The sequence below is a fragment of the Patagioenas fasciata genome, chromosome 4 (genome assembly GCF_037038585.1).
Source record: "Patagioenas fasciata isolate bPatFas1 chromosome 4, bPatFas1.hap1, whole genome shotgun sequence".
Classification (NCBI taxonomy): Eukaryota; Metazoa; Chordata; class Aves; order Columbiformes; family Columbidae; genus Patagioenas; species Patagioenas fasciata.
In genome coordinates this window covers 2,923,481-2,943,368 of record NC_092523.1, presented here as the reverse complement: position 1 = coordinate 2,943,368, position 19,888 = coordinate 2,923,481, and the positions used below count along the sequence as shown (strand labels likewise).

General features: G+C 42.7%; 1 protein-coding gene across 1 annotated transcript in view; it reads left to right on the top strand.

The window, feature by feature from the left end:
- The window catches only part of ATRN (attractin), a 170,323-nt gene that overhangs the window by 83,321 nt on the left and 67,114 nt on the right, over positions 1 to 19,888 (top strand). Inside the window, exons 16-24 of the mRNA XM_065836240.2 lie at positions 176 to 392; positions 2,037 to 2,222; positions 5,693 to 5,926; positions 6,776 to 6,913; positions 12,471 to 12,564; positions 13,445 to 13,497; positions 15,392 to 15,486; positions 15,978 to 16,056; positions 16,463 to 16,620. Coding sequence (XP_065692312.2) covers positions 176 to 392; positions 2,037 to 2,222; positions 5,693 to 5,926; positions 6,776 to 6,913; positions 12,471 to 12,564; positions 13,445 to 13,497; positions 15,392 to 15,486; positions 15,978 to 16,056; positions 16,463 to 16,620 — 1,254 coding nt within the window. The remainder of the gene's footprint in view (positions 1 to 175; positions 393 to 2,036; positions 2,223 to 5,692; positions 5,927 to 6,775; positions 6,914 to 12,470; positions 12,565 to 13,444; positions 13,498 to 15,391; positions 15,487 to 15,977; positions 16,057 to 16,462; positions 16,621 to 19,888) is intronic.

Sequence of the window (19,888 nt, the reverse complement as noted above, 5' to 3'; positions counted from 1 at the left end):
CTGAAGGATTTCTCTGTTTCTGATAGCACTGAGAAACAAATGTTCCCCTTATTGCATTTTTGCAACACCTAACCTGGCAAAGTTGTTCCGAGCGCTATATGGTGATGTGTATTTGCTCCTAATACCTAAGGTAACCGAACTAGATGCTAAACCTACCGTTTTCCTTTATTTCTAGCCCAAAACTTTGACCCCGTGGGTTGGACTGAGGAAAATCAACGTGTCGTATTGGTGCTGGGAAGACATGTCCCCCTTCACCAACACCCTGCTCCAGTGGCTCCCCGACGAACCCAGCGATGCCGGGTTTTGCGGCTATTTAGCCGAACCTTCCCAACAGGGACTTAAAGCAGCGACCTGCATCAACGAGGTGAACGGCAGCATCTGCGAGAGGCCAGGTGATGATATCTACAGCTTCTGGGTGTCGAGAGGGGTGTGTTGGCTGAAAATTATTGAATTATCCCAGGGAGTGGAGAGGATCCCGTTCGGCGCATTTAAAAGTAGCTGCGTGGTGACTTTGCCCAAGAAAAATGGTCCTGAAAAAGCGTCACCTGCAGTTACTCTACACAGGGATTGGAGATTTTAAAAATAGCTTCACATTGATGCTGTTAAGTGTAAAATGCTTCAAGTACATTATAGTTTAATTATTTTTTCTCTTAAGTTGCATACCTGAATGTGACAGTTAGGTTAATTATGGTATGGAGCAATCCCCTAATTAAAAAAACCCTATAAAATAATAAAAGCTGCTTTCCAATTGAACTCCCCTTTCTCCTCTCCTCTACTCCATAGCCAGAGGAGGATTTTATCAAAGCCTGAAAGTAATTGGGCAAGACGCTTTGGACAGATGAGAACTTCAGAAAAGAAGCTGTTTGCTTTTGGGAAAGCTCTAGTAGCTTTGTTGGAACTGCATCTCTTTTAAAACGGCTTGGTCTGTTAACTCTTCATTATAACTGATTATTTCTGAATGCCAATTAGTGCTACGGGAAGCTTTCAGAAAGTTGGCTGGTTACATAAAATTTCGGTATAAGCCACACCACTTTCAATCATTCTTTGTGCAAGTGCAGGATGCAGATCATGAATGTGGAACCTGAACTCAAATTTGTGTATATTTTAACTTGCTGCACTTGGAATTGGTTTAAGATTTAACTTGGTTTTTTGATAGTCTGACAACAGTCACTTGAAACAGGTGATAAAGCATTGGCTCACACCCCAAACTCCTGAGTTAGTTCTGCTTCCAATACTCATTTTATGTGTGGAACTGATCAAGTAACTTAAAACACGTCGTGATGTGCTCACATAAAATACGGGGTTTTTCACAACACTTGAGTTGGGGGAATAGCATCACAGAATCGTTTGGCTTGGAAAAGCCCCTCAAGAGCATCGAGTCCAACCATAACCCAGCTCTGGCACTGCCCCATGTCCCTGAGAACCTCATCTCCGTCTGTCCAACCCTCCAGGGATGGTGACTCCACAACCTCCCTGGGCAGCCTGGGCCAGGCTCTGCCACCCTCACTGGGAAGAAGTTTCCTCTCAAATTCCAGTGGAACCTCTTGTGTTCCAGTTTGAACCCATTGCCCCTTGTCCTGTCACTGGTTGTCACCGAGAAGAGCCTGGTTCCATCCTCCTGACACTCACCCTTTATATATCTGTAAACATTAATGAGTCCCCCCTCAGTGTCCTCTTCTCCAGCTCCAGAGCCCCAGCTCCCTCAGCCTTTCCTCCCACGGGAGATGCTCCACTCCCTTCAGCATCTTGGTGGCTGCGCTGGACTCTCTCCAGCAGTTCCCTGTCCTTCTGGAGCTGAGGGGCCACAACTGGACACAAGATTCCAGGTGTGGTCTCCCCAGGGCAGAGCAGAGGGGCAGGAGAACCTCTCTGACCTACTGACCACCCCCTTCTAACCCACCCCAGGTACCATTGGCCTTCCTGGCCACAAGGGCCCAGTGCTGGCTCATGCTCACCCTGCTGTCCACTTCTGTTTATCCATCTCGGGATACCTGTATATTTGGGCAGAAAACTGAGTTTTCTCCTCCCTCCCACAGCCAACCACAGCGCCAAGCAGTGCCGCACGCCCTGTGCCCTGCGGACGCTGTGCGGGGAGTGCACGAGCGGCAGCTCCGAGTGCATGTGGTGCAGCAACATGAAGCAGTGCGTGGACTCCAACGCCTACGTGGCCTCCTTCCCCTACGGGCAGTGCATGGAGTGGTACACCATGAGCAGCTGTCCGCGTGAGTAATCGCTCCGTGGAGTCTTGTGTTTGTCAGTAAACGTTGTCAGATTCTGCCCATGGGTTATCCTGAAAATCCCGTGGGTGAAGGTAACACGGACCTGGAGCTTTGTGTCTGCGTTTCTGTCCTGCACGATGCTCTGTGTTGTATAAAGTGTTAAACAGAATTAGGTCTTGGTTATTATTAAACTATTACTACTTATTATGAAATTACTCATTATTACTTATTATTAAACTAAATGATCATGGCTTTCACGTGAGATGATGGAATCTCCACTTCTTTTTCAGATGGAGAGGTACTTGTTTCATTATTCATCATTGCTACCCTTCAAATTAATTCTTCTGTAATTTCGTGTGATTAACTTATTTTTCTCTCCTTTCTGTATCTCTTTTATTCATATATGGAGCCATGTAATTTAACATTACGTTATCAAATCCAAATTAGGGTTTACATGAGTGTTTTATTCTCAAGTATTGTTTATGTATATCCCACAGCAGGCATTGATAACTTTAAAAATCATTGAATCATGGAAGGGAACCACACAGATCGAGTCCAACTCCTGTCCCTGCACAGGACAACCGCAAAATTCACACCATATGCCTGAGGACATTTTCTAGTCCATTATTTTTATCCTTTATTTTCATTTGCAAGCCGCAAAAGTTTTCTGGTGCTTTGGATTATTGTTTTCAAACTGGGGTGAAATAGTCCAGGAATTTAAGAAGTGATCAAACAATTGTAGCAATTCTTTTAGTTCACGTTGGATTCTGTAGGAGCTGAGTTGTGGGCACGGTGGTCGGGATGGTTGGACAGTTTGAGTCGCTGCTTTTACTCCAGGAACTTTTGGAAGCTGATGAGAATAATTGTTGTAAATAAGAGATGGGGAAATTAATTTCAAGGGAACTGTCAAACATGAGAGTGTGAACTTCCCGTTGTCAAGGTTGAAGGCAAGGCAGCAATAAACCATGGCAGACCCTCCCTGTTATCCCCTTTACCTCCCACCACCCCTTCCTTTAGATCGGAAAGATGATTGGAAAGATGAAAGGAAGAGAGACTTAGGCTTCAAATTGGAAAGTTTTAAAGGGTTTTGCTAATGCTACTGATAAATAGAGAATATATATATAAAATACACAAAGCCAATGCCAAGTGCTGGCTGTGGAGCTGGCGTCACTCAGCAGCAGAGCTGGGTGTGCGGAGCCGGCGGCTCCAGCAGCTGCAGCTCAGGGCCCGGGAGTCACGGGCGGGACTGCACAGCAACCGGAACCTGGGTGCAGGATGCAGGGCCTGAGGCCTGTGGGTCACAGACAGACAGACAGACAGGGGCCTCTCCAGATGGTCGAAGAGAGCGTGACCCTCGTGATCACCCTCTTATATAGGGGTATGACGGTTATGGGATGGAATACTCAGTTGGTCAGCTCCAGTCACCTGTTCCATCCACCCCTCCTCAAACGCGCCCCCTCACAATGGAACGTGGGAAAACTTATCAGTCTTTCTTGGCTACCATAGTAATCAATCTAAACACGAGCTTCTTCAGCATCCCATTGGTCTCTGATCAGCACCGAGTGCAGCATCCGAGCAGAAATATGCAGCTAAAACTCAGAGAAGTGCAGCCACCTAGAAGAACTGAGCTGAAAGAAAAGTCACTAAAAGAGAACCGGTCTTGTTTTTAACAAAACCAGGACACCCGTATTTCCAGAAGTCAAAAGGTGGAGGAAGCATCAGGCAGGAGCTGAGGAAGCTGAAATAATGGAAAACAAGTTTTTTTTCTACTGCTTGTGGGTTTTTTAAAGGCAAATGTTGTCAATTTAAACATCAAGGTAGAAAGTCTGATCATCTTAGAATGCCAAGAATCTACAAAATATTTTCAAAGATGCTATTGGCAAAGGAACAGAAAAATTTTCCTAGATATGAAGAGTTTGGTGCGTTTGAAATACAATCACATTTGAGAAAGGAACAATTAAAGGGTGGTGATGATCTCTCCCTGATTTAGTTGATTTTTGGGCTCGAGGGATCTGCATCCCAAGGTGACAAATTCAGCTCTGCATTTGTATTCTGTGCTTTTTGGCTCAGATAATGAGTTGAAATAGTTGCGTGTGAGGTTAAAACGTGTGGTAAGAAGAGACTCGAAGGAAGTCAAGAAGCTGCTTTTTAGCCTTTGCTCCCGGATGGCTCATTTTATAATTTGATCCATTGTAAATCAATCAGATCTTTTGTAGTTGGGACCGTTAACCTCTGGCTTTAGTGCATCGTGTTTAATGGTTAGAAAAACTTTACATGTGTATCATGTTAATATTGTGTTAATAGTAACCTTAGATTCTAGAATAAATGTACCGATAGGAATGAATTAATATGTGTGTTACTGTGAATATCGGAATAAATATTCACCGATTGGGCGGGATAAATAGTTAATGTCACAAAAGACACCCAAGGATTTCAGTGTTGTCAACTGATTTGGGACAGTGGGGTTTCTTTAATTTTGTTTTGTTTTGTGTGCGTGTGGTTTTTATTTTGACTTTTTTCATTTTTGCTGCTTTTGTGTATTTGAATTTTCAATTTAATGTTAAATTTAAATTTAATTTTCAAATTTTAATTTAATGTTATATTTAATCTTCATTTTTTAATTTGATGTGAAATTAAGTTTTTAACGCAAAGTTTAATTTACAATTGTTAATTGAATACACAATTTAATTTTCATTTTTAATTGAATATGAAATTTAAATTTAACATTTAATTTGAAATGAACATTAAATTTTAATGTCATGTTCAATTAAAAAGAAAATTAATGGTAATTTCAAATTCTATGTTAAATTCAATGTTAACTTAAAATTCAATGTTAAATTTAACGTTAATTTCAATGTTAATTTCAGTGTTAACTTAAAATTCAATGTTAAATTTAACGTTAATTTCAATGTTAAATTCAATGTTAACTTAAAATTCAATGTTAAATTTAACGTTAATTTCAATGTTAAATTCAATGTTAACTTAAAATTCAATGTTAAATTTAACGTTAATTTCAATGTTGATTTCAATGTTAACTTAAAATTCAATGTTAAATTTAACGTTAATTTCAATGTTAAATTCAATGTTAACTTAAAATTCAATGTTAAATTTAACGTTAATTTCAATGTTGATTTCAATGTTAACTTAAAATTCAATGTTAAATTTAACGTTAATTTCAATGTTAAATTCAATGTTAACTTAAAATTCAATGTTAAATTTAACGTTAATTTCAATGTTGATTTCAATGTTAACTTAAAATTCAATGTTAACTTTAACGTTAATTTCAATGTTAATTTCAATGTTAACTTAAAATTCAATGTTAAATTTAACGTTAATTTCAATGTTAATAATTTCAAATTTAATGTTAATTTCAATGTTAATTTCAAATTTAACGTTAATTTCAGTGTTAATTTCAAATTCAATGGTAAATTGCATTTTCTAATTTAATTTGTTTTATCTCTTTCTTTCTATAGCGGAAAACTGTTCAGGCTACTGCACTTGCGCCCACTGCTTGGACCAGCCTGGCTGCGGCTGGTGCACCGACCCCAGCAACACCGGCAAGGGCAAGTGCATCGAAGGCTTGTACCGAGGGCCGGTCAAGATGCCAACGCCGTCCACAACAGGGCAACAGGGGCTGGAGCCCGTCCTCAACGTCAGCATGTGTTCTGCGGAGAGAAGCTACAACTGGTCCTTCATTCAGTGTCCAGGTAAACGAGCAACGTGGAATTGTGGGAGCATCTCAACCATAGCGATGGTTAAATGAAAAGTGAGAGAGTTTGACAGAATCACAGAATCCCAGAGTGTCAGGGGTTGAAGGGCCCTGGAAAGCTCATCCAGTGCAATCCCCCATGGAGCAGGAACACCCAGCTGAGGTTCCACAGGAAGGTGTCCAGGCGGGTTTGAATGTCTGCACAGAAGGAGACTCCACAACCTCCCTGGGCAGCCTGGGCCAGGCTCTGACACCCTCACCCCAAACAAGTTTCTTCTCAAATTTAAGTGGAACCTCTTGTGTTCCAGTTTGAACCCATTGCCCCTTGTCCTGTCGTTGGTTGTCACTGAGAAGAGCCTGGCTCCATCCTCCTGACACTCACCCTTGATGTATCTGTAAACATTAATGAGGTCACCCCTCAGTCTCCTCTTCTCCAAGCAGCAGTTAATAGTTCTTATTCATTTTAATATGGACTAATATACCCTATTCTTTCACATCCTTGGTTTCCAGCTGATGAGCTCCCAGTCTTGACAGTGAACATTCTTCTCAGTCGCTAACAGCCACCTGGACACACTGTTGGCTCCTGTTGAGCTTCCTGTCCATTAGCACCCCAGGTCCCTTTCTGTCCTCTCTGTCCAATCTGCAACTGATGTTTTGGAGTTCAGTTTTCCCCGTGTTGCTTTCAATTTCAGCTTTTCAACACACACCTCTCTTGGCGTTCATGTATTGCCAACAAAAACTGTTTCGCAAAGTGCATGAAATGTTTTCTTTCAGCCTCTGCAGAACTCAGGCTGGTGAGGTGCTATATTGGAGTACAAATGCTCATTATTTCCTGCATTTTCCCCAGCCTGCCAGTGCAATGGGCACAGTAAGTGTATCAACGAAAGCATCTGCGAGAAGTGTGAGAATCTGACAACCGGCAAACACTGTGAAACTTGTATCTCGGGCTACTACGGGGATCCTACGAATGGAGGAACGTGTCAGCGTAAGTGATGCTTTAAACCCTCCTGCGCTCAACTCTTTGATGTGTTTTGCTCTTCACTCATTCCTCTGGTATCTGAAATTATATCCTGATAATGTATCTTTTCTTTCCTGCAAGCAAGGCACAATCCGTGTTTCTTCAAATCAAAGATGTGGAAACTGCTTGGTAAAATTCTTTGACATTCATTGCACGATATAAAGATGATTTTTTACCCTCTTTTGCAAACATCCAATGACCGCAGTGAAAAGTGGGTGCGTTTTAGCGTTTGACAATCCTGATTTGAAAAGAAACAGTGTTAATCCCAATGTCTTGGATAAATTTCTGCTCATTGAAATTTCACCTTTTATTATATTTGGTTAATTGCGTTGTGCGTTCATTGCTATAATTGTCTGCTTCATAAAAGACTTGCCGTATTTCAGTTGAGGAGTTGGCTGGATTTCAGCTGAGGATTAGGTGATCCCTGTTAAAATTGCATTTAAAGTTTATAAAGTTGTTTGGCACAAAGGATGTTTTTCAGTTGTGCAAGATCCACTTAACAAACCAGGGGAAAAATCTTTCTCGGAAGATTAATACAGGTTAAAACTGAGCAATGAACATGTAAGAGTTGAAGTTTTGACCTTGAACCTTGTGAAATTATTCTGAATTATTGCCAATTTTGTATTGAAGCACAGGGAGAAAAGTTGTAAACCAGAACTGAGCTGTGCTGGCTGATACGCAAATGTAATGGCAGGGGCTTCTTGCTCCGAAAAGCTTTTATGGAATATATTTAGAATTAGGTACAGCAATGGAAAAGGTAGTACAGAAATAAGATTGTTCGGTATTAGTGTCAGTAAAATGAATGTGGGTGGTTTGTAGGCATCCCAGAAGAAATAAGTGAAGGTCATTGATGAGGAGACATTGAAGACTTTGAGTTACTCCTTCCAAGGATGGAAATAATCTGGTAGAAAATACTGGAAATTCCTTTAGGATGTTTAGCAGAAGCAGCATCAACCTTCTGGATGAAGATGGGAGTCAATAGCTGGAGCACCAACGTCCTGTTTCCTAAAGCAAGAACAACTTGGTGATGCTTGTGGCTGTGAAGATGGTGATGATTTGAGGGAAGATTTGGAAAATCACAGTGTCGCAGTAGCTTGGATACGAAATTACGACAGCACAATGGCACGGGTGCGAAGGAAAAGGTGCATCTCCGACGCTTCATTTCAGAACATTATCTGCGAGATTAAATACCGCTGATATTCGTAAACTCATTTTGTGCAGAGATAATTTGAAGTGCAGGGATGAATAAATTGAAGCTGAGATGGCCTGAGAACACATCTAATTCTGCTCTGAGCATTCAGGTTTAATCACTGGATCACAAAGTGCCTTTTGATATTTGTTGCTTTTCTGTGCGCGTGGAAATCAAGACTAAGTTACTTTGGACCCTTTCGTTTGAGGATTGTCCAGAAATAGTTTATTGTGGAGATAATGAATGACAAACAGAAGTCAGCCAGATGCCTGAAAAAGAAATTAGAAAATGTATTGAGAGAGCTGTGGAACAGCATTCACTTGTTATCTGATGAAACCAGTAGCTCATGTCAAGAGTGTTTTGCTCTCAAGTGCTTTGGGCGCAGGTTTTTAATTTGCTGTGATTTAACGTTATTTACTGTGAAGGCAAAGGTAGGAGGGGAGCAGGAAACGGGGCAGAACGAGCGATGCGGCTTGGAAGAGGGAAAGCGAGAGGAAATCGTCCTGTCTGATGCAGCCAGAGCGAATATTTGCTCGGAGGGAAGGTTTCCAGAGGGGAATCGTTCACATGAAGATCTGCTGATGGGCAACAGAGCCAACTCCTGCTTTTTCCCCTCCTCTGAGCCGCGGTTCCTCCTTCCTTTCCCTTTAACGATGTGCTAAATCCACTCTTTTTTGTGCATTTATGAGCAGTGTTGTATACGGCTTTGTTTTTAGACCCCATGGTGACGTCCGTGCATGGTGACATCCATCGTGATGCACCAGCATCTCTGCGTTTACACACTTAGTGTGAGTCCTCGCACTTCTACGTGTAGATCTGTAGCATCAGCCCAATGGCCTCAGCAGCATGGGGACCAGAAATATCCTCAAAATGACAAATATTCAGTGCAAATATCCTCAAAATGGTGAACATTCAGCGCTGGAAAAATGCTACTGGTTAGCATTTCCTATTCTGCTGATCCATCAGGAGTTTGAGCGACATCATTAGGATTGTAGTTGCCTGTTGAACAGGTAAGCCCAAGCAGAGCTGGAAGAGGTAACGATGGGCTTCAAAATCCAGGGAGGAATAAAGAGAACAGATGGAATAAGATGCTTTTCCTGCTGCTCAGTCCCACCAGGGCAGGTGAACATTGCTCTGTCGCTTGTGTTGGAAAAATCTCGACAAACTGCAGTTCTTGCTCTGAAAGAATTGTTTGCATTTCATCACGGGCATTGGTGTTTTCGGAGCTGGGCAGATAATAATGAAATGACGGCTAAATCACTCCTCAGCGATTGCTTTTAGGAAGTGTCCAACGCGGAGAAGTGTTCATCGGGAAGGGCGAGAAATGCGGCACATCAAATGTAAAAATAGCTGCAAGGTGCTTTCTCCGCATTCAGGATCTTTTGAATTTTCTGATTAAACTTTCGCATGAAAATATGCTCGCAGTAGATAAGGAAGTTATTTGCGAGAGGACTGAAGGCGCTATTATGCCTGGAATCAGATCGCAGCGGTTCTGAACGGAGTGTTTGCTGGTGGCTCCGGATGAGCGGCTGGTGCCGCGGTCCTGCCCGCTCCCCCCTCCCAGGGCTGCGTGGGGACATTGGAGGACAACTGAGCACTTGGCATGGAACAACGGTGTTGGGAGGTGAGATCTGGGCAGAGAAGAACCTCATGAAGTTCAACAAGGGTCCTCTCCTGGGGAGGAACAACCCCCGGCACCAGTACAGATTGGGTTGATCTGCTGGAAAGCAACATCATGGAGAAAGATCTGGAGAACAGCAGGTTGACCACGAACCAGCAATGTGACCATGTGGCCAACAAGACCAACGGTATCCAGGGTGCATTAAGAAGAGTGTGACCAGCAGGTGGAGGGAGGTTGTTTCTCCCCTTCTGCTCTGCCCTGGTGAGGCTGCATCTGGAGTTGTGGGCCCAGTTCTGCGCTCCCCAGTTCAAAAAGGACAAGGAATTACTGGAGGGAGTCGAGTGGTGGGCTACGAGGACAATGAGGGATCTGGAGCATCTTTCTGAGGAGGAGAGACTGAGAGAGCTGGGGCTGTTCAGCCTGGAGAAGAGAAGCTGAGAGGGATCTCATCAATGCTGATAAATATCTCCAGGATGGGTGTCAGAGGATGGACCAGACTCTGTTCAGTGGTGCCCAACGACAGGATGAGGGACAATGTGCACAGACTGAAACACAGGAGGTTCCATCTGAACATGAGGAGAAACTTCTTTCCTGTGAGGTGCCAGAGCCTGGCCCAGGCTGCCCAGAGAGGCTGTGGAGTCTCCTTCTCTGAGACATTCAAACCCACCTGGACACGACCCTGTGTGATCTGCTCTGGTGACCCTGCGTGAGCAGGTGGGTTGGACTGGATGATCTCCAGAGGTCACTTTAACCCATCCAGTCTGGCATTCTGTGATGATGCAGTTGTCATTGGGAAGCTGGACCATCACAGATGTGAGAAGAGGAGTGGAAATCCCTGTGACCATCTCCGAATGAGTCCGTGAGCCCTGGTTTGTGCAGAAGGTGGAAGGAGACTCGCCGCAAGGTGGTTCGTTGTCAGACTGTTCAATGCTTCACAGTCAAAAAACCATTTCCAGTAGTTTTGATTTTCTGCTCTAGCGTCAAACTCTGGAGGAAGATTTTGAACTCCAGCGAGGGTGTCAATGGTTTGTTTCCAAACTTCGTGTTATCTGAAAAGCCACGAGCTAATTTCTCTTCTTTGTGCGTGTTCCAGTCCTTTAGTGGATGATCTCCAGTTACGGGGCTCATGGAAAAATGGAGAAATAAGTAATATAAAGATATTTGAGTGTTCAGCCTCCTGTGGCTAAAGAGCAGGGTGAGGAAACATTAATGTTAACGCTCAAGATACTGTGATCTGCATCTAAACAACATGAATTTCTCCTGATTTTTATGTATGTTAATGTTCAATATTGATCAAATTTCACTTAGCTTACCTTTGGCAGAGCACGAGGAAGGCACTACAAGGCGTTCTCAATAGTATGAAGAACTATTCTTTTTTAAGTACCACTAATGAGAAGCGTGTTTGCTTCACAGGATACAATTATTTTGTCAAATCTTCGTGCAGTCTGCTCGTTCCCACAATAGGCCTTTATGCTGCTTCATATTTTATTCCGTGTTGCTGCTAGGAAACAGCTCATCCACATCTCAGAAGCACAATTAAGTGTCCCTGATACATTAAAGCTTCCCTTATGTGCCAATGTAAAGAAGGCATCAAAAGGATTTATAAAATAAGGTCCAGGGTTGGCAAGGATGTTCAGAATGCCCAAAAATCTACTGGTAAATTAAATGGCTCATTTTAAAACAAACTAATTCCAGCAAACTCATGGACCACAAATGAGGAATCTTCTCTTCCTGTCCTTTTTCCCCTCTCACATTGTACAGCTCCAGGTGAAAGCGTCTTCATTTGTACAACAACTTCTAGAAGGCACCTGCCTTCCAGGAGAAGTCATTCAATCCATTCTTCTGGTCGTAGTGAACATTATAACCGCTTGTGTTGGATTTATTGGTATTTGTTGGTTTTGCTTTGAGCCTTTTTTGCGTGTACCTTTATCTTTTTATGAATAGAGGTCTCAAAGCGTGTCAACGTTGACACTTTAATTTGAATTGGGAGGAACTTTTGAAGCAAATCTCCTGGGTGTCCCCACTGCAACACCTCGGTTTGCATCTCGAGTGGGCTCGGGGTAGCTGATCTCCTCTATTTTGAGTGTCCCACAAACCTGAGGTAGTTTGGGGACATTCCTGATCGTCTCCAACCCCAACTCAGTGTCATTCAGCTCATGCTCTTCTAAAATATACTGGGGAATGTATCCCAAACCACTTGCAGAACGGGCATCACGTTCTTGGCACTAACTGCTCTACACTTCAGATACATTGGTGGTGTTGATAATGACGTATTTTCCTCAAAGGTCTATTTATTTCTAGAAAAAGCCCTAAAAGCACCACGAGCTTGGCTTTATTTGCAGAAAACTCTTCTCTCAAGAGTTTTGAGTTTGACTGAAACGTGTTAGCAAGCCCAAAACTATTCCAAATATTGCCTTTTTCCCACCAGTTATGACATCCCTAGTGCTATCTGAAAACAGGAGAGGAATTAAAACACATTTTTGAGGCTAGAAAGCACAGTCTAATCATGATTTCACACGAAACATGAGTCCTGGAGCCTGCAGTCACTCTGTTTTGATGCAGGGTTCTATTTTTGGCTGCCTTGTGTATCACAAAGAAACCAAAAGAAAACCAAATGGGTTTTCAGCCGCACTTTAATTGTTAATATATCTCAGTTTGGCAACTGAAGGATTTAATTGCTATCGATTCTCTGTTTCTCTCGCTTCATTCAACAGCCTGCAAGTGCAATGGCCACGCGTCTGTCTGCAACACAAACACGGGGAAATGCTTCTGCACTACCAAGGGGATCAAAGGAGACGAATGTCAACTGTGAGTTCATTCCCCTTTGCTATTTGAAATCAAAAGACCGCACACACACACCGGTACCGAACCCCTACATGTTTTAATAACTGTATTTATGATCTCTCCCCTCATCTTTCCTACTGACGGCTGCGTAACTTCGTTGATGTGTTTCCCCCAAGGGGATAACGCCAACAAAATGATTTTCCTTAAGATTTCCATTTTTAAGAGCATTTCGACTGCGAATGTCATGCAGAAGGGCTGGGATGAACAAGTAATACCCCCACCCCCAAGCTGTGCAAACCACTTTGCTTTATCCATCAATAGTTTCTCTTTAATTGGTAGATTTTTACTGTCTCTGCACCCTGATGCTGTTCGGGGCGAGTGTAAAATATCTGAAATAAGACTTTGACATTCAAGCGTTTTAATAGAGCAGTTCCAGGGCAACAGATTTGCTGAAGGTTTCTCTGTAGCATTAACAGAAATGCTGTTAGTGCAGTGTTAGTGGAAATAATTTCATTGCGAATAATTCCGTTGCCGGGTTTATTTTTCAAGTGCTGCTCGCCTGAGTAAACCTTTATAGGACTAGATCCTGGAATAGCCATAAATGTAAATGCAGACTTCAGTTTTTCGTGTAATAATCCAGTTCCATGCATTGTCAAGAGCTAATAAATACATTCCAAGTGGATGCAAAGGTTAATATCTAGAATTTAATATTTAATTTTCATCGCATGCCACTTCGACTTGGAAGGTTCATAGAATTTCTTCATCAGCCCGGTATAGCTTAGACTTGCATTTTTTATTTGTAGTTTTATACCGTTATCAGCAGAGGTTGTATTTTCTGGCTTTTAGTGGCTGGAAATAATGCTGAAAAACATAGCTGTTTATTGAAAATATGTCTTCATTTTAGGTGCGAAGTTGAAAACAGATATCAGGGAAATCCACTTAAAGGAACATGTTACTGTGAGTACTCGTAGAATTATGTTTGGAGATAAAAATGTGTTTAAAGTTGATCTGATTTTAAACTAGTTTTAGTTGCCTCAGCATCTGGTTTAAATAGAGTGCGTTATGTATTTAAAATACATGGGGAAGACTAAAAAATAGTTTAAAGAAACCTGAGTTTTCATGAAAATATTGCTTAAAGAGAACCAAATATACTCTTTAAGGGCCATGTGATGATTTGTTTCTTACATGACTTTGAGATGAAATCTGGTCTTCTGGAAAACTATCTAAAATATACACTTTGTAAGTCAAAAGCAAAGCACAGCTTTAGAATTTTTGTTAGCGCAAAATAACTATTTTCTTTAAATTCTTTCCCGTGTTAGCATGGGTAAGGTTTCAAAACTGCCACGTTTGCCCTGAAGTGAACAGTTGGATTCCCCTGCAATTCGAGGAGATGCTTTGCCAAGATTCGGATTACTCCATGGAAACTCTCCAGCTTCTATTTGCAAATATTGGCAATCAGCACATTGGCAGGCACGGGGAGATGTAATCTGAAATTACATAACGGTGCAGGTCTCAAATAGTATTTTTGGGCAATACAAAACATCAACGTGGTGCATTTAGCAAAATTGAACTCTTCTCATGGGATTCTTTGCAAGGATGACCTAATTCATTGCCACCGGTGGTAGGGGTGGTGAAGTGGCAAAAATGGGGAAAAGACACAACTTTGCAGCTCTTATAGGATCAAACTCATGCTACACACATTCAGTCTCACTTGGTTTTCTTCTTCCATGGTAACTTCTGTCTTAGTGGGGTTGTGGGGAGGCGTCAGCAGGTTGTCTTGCTCGTGTCTGTCCAACAAGGGCTCTAAGAGGCAATAAGAGAAAAGTGGCGCCTGGTGGATCACTTTGTATTTGTTAGTGCTTGGAATACCTCCGCACGGGTTTTTGGAATATGTACAAGTCATAATAATGCGTTATAATAAAAGGTTACTGAGGTTGGTGGATGTATCCGCAAAATTGGCTGTACCCTGAGAGGTCATAGCCCGGCCCTAGGGAGACACGAGCACAGGAGGAGGAGAAGGGAGACCTTATTGTGGCCTTGCTGTACTTCTAAAGGGACATGAAGGAAGATGGTGACAAACTTTTCAGCAGGGCCTGTTGTGGTAGGACAAGGGCTGATGGTTTTAAACTAAAGAAGGGAGATTCAGGACATGAGGAAGGAATTTTTAACACTGAGGGTGGTGAGAGCCTGGCCCAGATTGGCCAGAAAGGTGGTGGATGAACCATCCCTGGAGACATCCCAGGCCAGGCTGGACGGGGCTCTGAGCAACCTGAGCTGGTGAAGATGTCCCTGCTCATGGCAGGGGTGGCACTGGGGGAGCTGGGAAGGTCCCTTCAACCCAAACTGTTCTCTGATTCTATGGGTACAGGTGGACCAAGAACTGCTCCTCCTGGCATGATGAGACTCGGGGCTGGGTGGCAGCCGCGTCCCTTAACAAGCAGCTGCTCCATAGAAATCCTCCCTGTGAAGTCTACTGATGTACAGAAACCTACAACACGTGGAATTTTTTCCCTTTCCAATTGGGGTTTCCACATCGATTTCATTTTCCTAGCATTCCCTTAGAACATAGAAGTCTTGAAGTGTGGAAAATAAATATCGTGGCTTGTTTTTTATAACATAGATCTTGAAACATTCATTTAGATTAAGGTTGGAGGCTATAGCGTGGAAAATGTCTCCTCTTTTCCCCTCTAGGCACAACTTAAAGATGGGAGTCCATTCCTTTTGTGTGGGATCGTACGTAGGTTGGAGTAATTTGTCACAGCGCATGTGCCCTCAGCAGCATCGTGCTCGCCTTGCAGGAGTTTGTTTTATTCCAAGACAAGGGGTGACTTTCTCCGTGCTTTCCTTACAGATACTCTGCTCATTGACTATCAGTTCACCTTCAGCCTTTCTCAAGAGGATGATCGCTATTACACAGCAATCAACTTCGTAGCAACACCCGAAGAGGTAAATCTTCTGCCTTCCCTTCCAACCTCACCCTTTGGATATATATTTGTCTTCTCTTGGCCATGGAGGCAATGAATTATTACAGTTCAGCAGGTCTCCAGGTGTAGCCCCTTGACACGGCACGTTTGTCCGGTTCCACAAAGCAACCAGGCATTTTGAGCTTGGTTTGACAACATGGTTTCAAATCTTCATGGTGAAACTTCATCAGGAACCACAGTTGATTCTTCATAGTTGGAACTACTGGGCAACTTCAGTTTTGCAAGTTGTTCAACCCATACGTTGTGTCTCTGTTCTTCCTGCTTTGTTCTACGCACGCAACTTGTTTTGTTCTTTATTGTTAATTATTGACAATACAACTTTCAGAAAACTAAATCATTTTTTGCTTCATGTATTTCCTGATGTAAATAACAAATCCAAAGATTTTTTTCACTGCGAAACAGTACAATTAAATTCCTTATCCTAAATATGTTGTTTTCCTTTTCTCCCCCTAGCAAAACAGAGACCTGGACATGTTTATCAACGCATCTAAAAACTTCAACCTCAACATTACTTGGTCCACAAGTTTTGCAGGTAAGAGGACTGTGATCTAAGTTGCTTGGTGCCTTGTTTCAGTTACCACTTTTTGACAAATGCAGATTTAATTGGGGAAAGTTTTAGGGCTTTTTAACCTATGAACTTCTTCTGTAATGATTTTAAATGTTAGACCCGCGGGGCAGAATTAAAATATTAAAAATAACCATGTTTTTCCATCTTAATAGTGTGTTTTGTAATCATCAAAGGTGCAAAGTTGATTTTTAGTACTGCAGGATTTTGACATACGGTGATTTTGATAACGCAATGCAGCTTAAAATAGCAGCTTTCAGATGAATCGTTAATTCTATAACATTAAAATTCATGATGCTTTGCTCTTTTTGTTTGTCACTTAAAATGTGCGTTGTAACATCTTTTCTTGCCACTTGTTAACATCTGCAAACAGCTGGCACGCAGGCTGGAGAGGAAATTCCAGTTGTTTCAAGAACCAACATAAAAGAATACAAGGACAGTTTCTCCAATGAGAAATTTGATTTCCGCAACAATCCGAACATCACTTTCTTCGTTTACGTCAGCAATTTCACCTGGCCAATCAAAATACAGGTAGGAGCAATTAATGTATAACTATTTAAAAATACATTTTTCTTTCTCTCAAGCAACATTACTTGCGCTTTGTGTTGTCCGAGCTGAACCAACTCATTGGCATCCAAGGGGTTTGATGTTCCTGATCAAGAGCAAAAAGGTGCTGTCACCTTCTGATGTCGCCTCAGCCTGGTGGATCTTAAAATGTTTTGTGACGTAAAGCAGGATGCTCGCTAATTAACACGGCTACGTTCTAATGAGATCTCTGAGTTTAAATGAGTAGGTGTTGATGTTGAAGAAAACAAAGCGTCATACAGCCCGGGATGAGAAAAGAGAGATGGTGTTTGTAGTGTCTGTCTTTAATGTCTTGTTCTCACAAGACACAGCTCAAGGACCATCCCTGTTTCTTCTTGTGCTGCCCAGGGCTGGTGGTACCTGCAGAATAAGATGAAGCTCATTGTTTCCCTTAATTCAGTGCAGTCACAACACACATAACACACTCAGGTGTCGGACTGACTGTGATGGTGAAGCTGGAGATGAAGAAGCGGTGGGTGAAGGTTGGTGGATCATGAAAGCGCTCATAGATCAGACTGCGGTCACGGAGACTCTGCAGCTACTGCAGTTGTAGGTAATGAATAGAAACCTTGATCACCGTCTTGCTCTGGGCTAAGTCGAGTAACAACCTGCAGTATATGGACTTAGGATGGTATGGGGGCCCTTTGAAGGACAAACGTACTCCCGGGTCTGGAACAGAGATCTCAAATGAGGCTCTGGATATTTGAAGGATCTTCGTGGAGGATCTTTCTGAAGAGGAGCAACCAAGAGAACTGAGTCTGTTCAGTGTGGAGAAGAAAAGCTGAGAGGGATCTTATCAATGCTGATAAATATCTCCAGGGTGGGTGTCAGAGGATGGACCAGACTCTGTTCAGTGGTGCCCAACGACAGGATGAGGGGCAACGGGCACAGACTGAAACACAGGAGGTTCCATCTGAATATGAGGAGCAACTTCTTCACTTTGAGGTGCCAGAGCCTGGCCCAGGCTGCCCAGAGAGGTTGTGGAGTCTCCTTCTCTGAGACATTCAAACCCGCCTGGACACGACCCTGTGTGATCTGCTCTGGTGACCCTGCGTGAGCAGGTGGGTTGGACTGGATGATCTCCAGAGGTCCCTTCAACCCAACCAGGCTGAGATTCTGTGAATTCTGCCTTTTTTTAAGCTTGGTCAAATGTAGGAACCCAAATTCTTCCATCTTCACCCTTATTCAACCAATTATTATGTGAAAGCTGACAACTTCACGTTGATTTGTTTGATATTTCACACAAACTCACCGTGGGGGTCACTTGCAGCAGAGATGATGCACATGATAATATTGAGCAAGGAAATGAGATCCACCTGGGAAAAAAGGTCCTTTAAGCTATAGTGGTATTTTTCAAGGTATTTCCTGAAGTTTGAAGAAAATATTAGGAATACCTGTGAAAATGTGAAATGTGCACATCACCTCCTGGTAAAGATGGTGGTTATTAAGTCCTTGGGAAACTTCATCCTGTTGGTAGCAGATGGGTAGATTTGATAGGCTGACTTTGGACTGTGTTTTGGTTCTTTTTAACATCAGTTATGATATTGGTGATAATTTTCCAGCTGGAGAGTTTTTACTCTACAAATTGATAAAGTTTTAGTTCATCGTCAAGTCCTAATTTTTAGATAGAGAGGAGTTTGCAAGAGCTGCCAGGTAAAACCTTTGTGTCGCTGGGTAGACAAGCAGCAATTACTAAGCCTCGTTGTTTTCATTTAATGTAAATTCTGCTTTCAGGAGAGAAAGTCATGTCCTGCGTGCAAAGGTGGGCACTTGTGTAATGATTTATTTAAACGTTCAGGCTTCTCTTTTATCAAATTGGTAATCACAGGAGACAGTAAATATGTGTATGTTATATTTTAACTTACAGGTTATTTGCTGACTGATGGTTTGCCTTCCGTAATCAATGCTGGACTGTGCCTACCCTCAGTTATTTGCTTTGCTATTTGTGGATGTGGAGCTGTGTGTCAGGACTTTGTAGATGTTTAAGAGCAGTTCTGTCTCCTATCCCTTAAGCTCCGCTGTGTTCATTCCCATCTCACCCCTACCTGTATTCACAGTGAGTTCTGCCAGCTTTTCCTATACCGGTGTTGTCATCGAGCTTCAACGTCCTCTCCATCTCCTTGTTTGGCAGCTGGGTTTTCCGCTTTCCCCGGATGAATTTGGACAAGTCCTATCCTCTCTCAGCCTTTTGTATTTGTTTTTTGGCTTAAGCAAGACAAACTCTCATTTTTTTTGTCCTGCGAAACAGGTTATTCGGGTTCAGTTGCCTCATTTGTTTTTCCTCTGAGCTCGCTTGTATTGATCTCATACAGTTTTGGTCGGCTGTGGAGATCAGGTCTTTGTACAGCGGCTTCTCTGGGTTCTTCATGGACCTTTCTGGGTCTTTTTATGGCAGGGTTTTGCTGCATTCATTCACAGAATCCCAGAGTGTCAGGGATTGAAGGGCCCTGGAAAGCTCATCCAGTGCAATCCCCCCATGGAGCAGGAACACCCAGCTGAGGTTCCACAGGAAGGTGTCCAGGCGGGTTTGAATGTCTGCAGAGAAGGAGACTCCACAACCTCCCTGGGCAGCCTGGGCCAGGCTCTGACACCCTCACCAGGAACAAGTTTCTTCTCAAATTTAAGTGGAACCTCCTGTGTTCCAGTTTGAACCCATTACCCCTTGTCCTGTCGTTGGTTGTCACCAAGAAGAGCCTGGCTCCATCCTCCTGACACTCACCCTTGATATATCTGTAAACATTAATGAGGTCACCCCTCAGTCTCCTCTTCTCCAAGCAGCAGTTAATAGTTCTTATTCATTTTAAAATGGACTAATATACCCTGTTCTTTCACATCCTTGGTTTCCAGCTGATGAGCTCCCAGTCTTGACAGTGAACATTCTTCTCAGTTGCTAACAGCATCATAAGGTGTTATCCTGCTGCTGTTCCTGGGCCACATTGCCATTCCTGAGCGCTTGTCCTTCTGTGTTGTTCCTTTCCATGGTTTTACTGATGATCCGCTTCAACTTCGTCAACAGATTGCGCGATTAGGACCCTTCCTTTTTATGTCTGTGTCATTGAAGAAGATGTCAAAGTCTGTCAAAATGCCATCCTTGAGCTGGCTTCTGTCCCTTTAACCGCTGTGATTCTTGAAATAATCTTTATCTCCACCCAGGAACTCTCAATGTGTTGAAAGCTGTGATAAACTTTGAATTAGCTCAGCTGTAGGTCCTGGC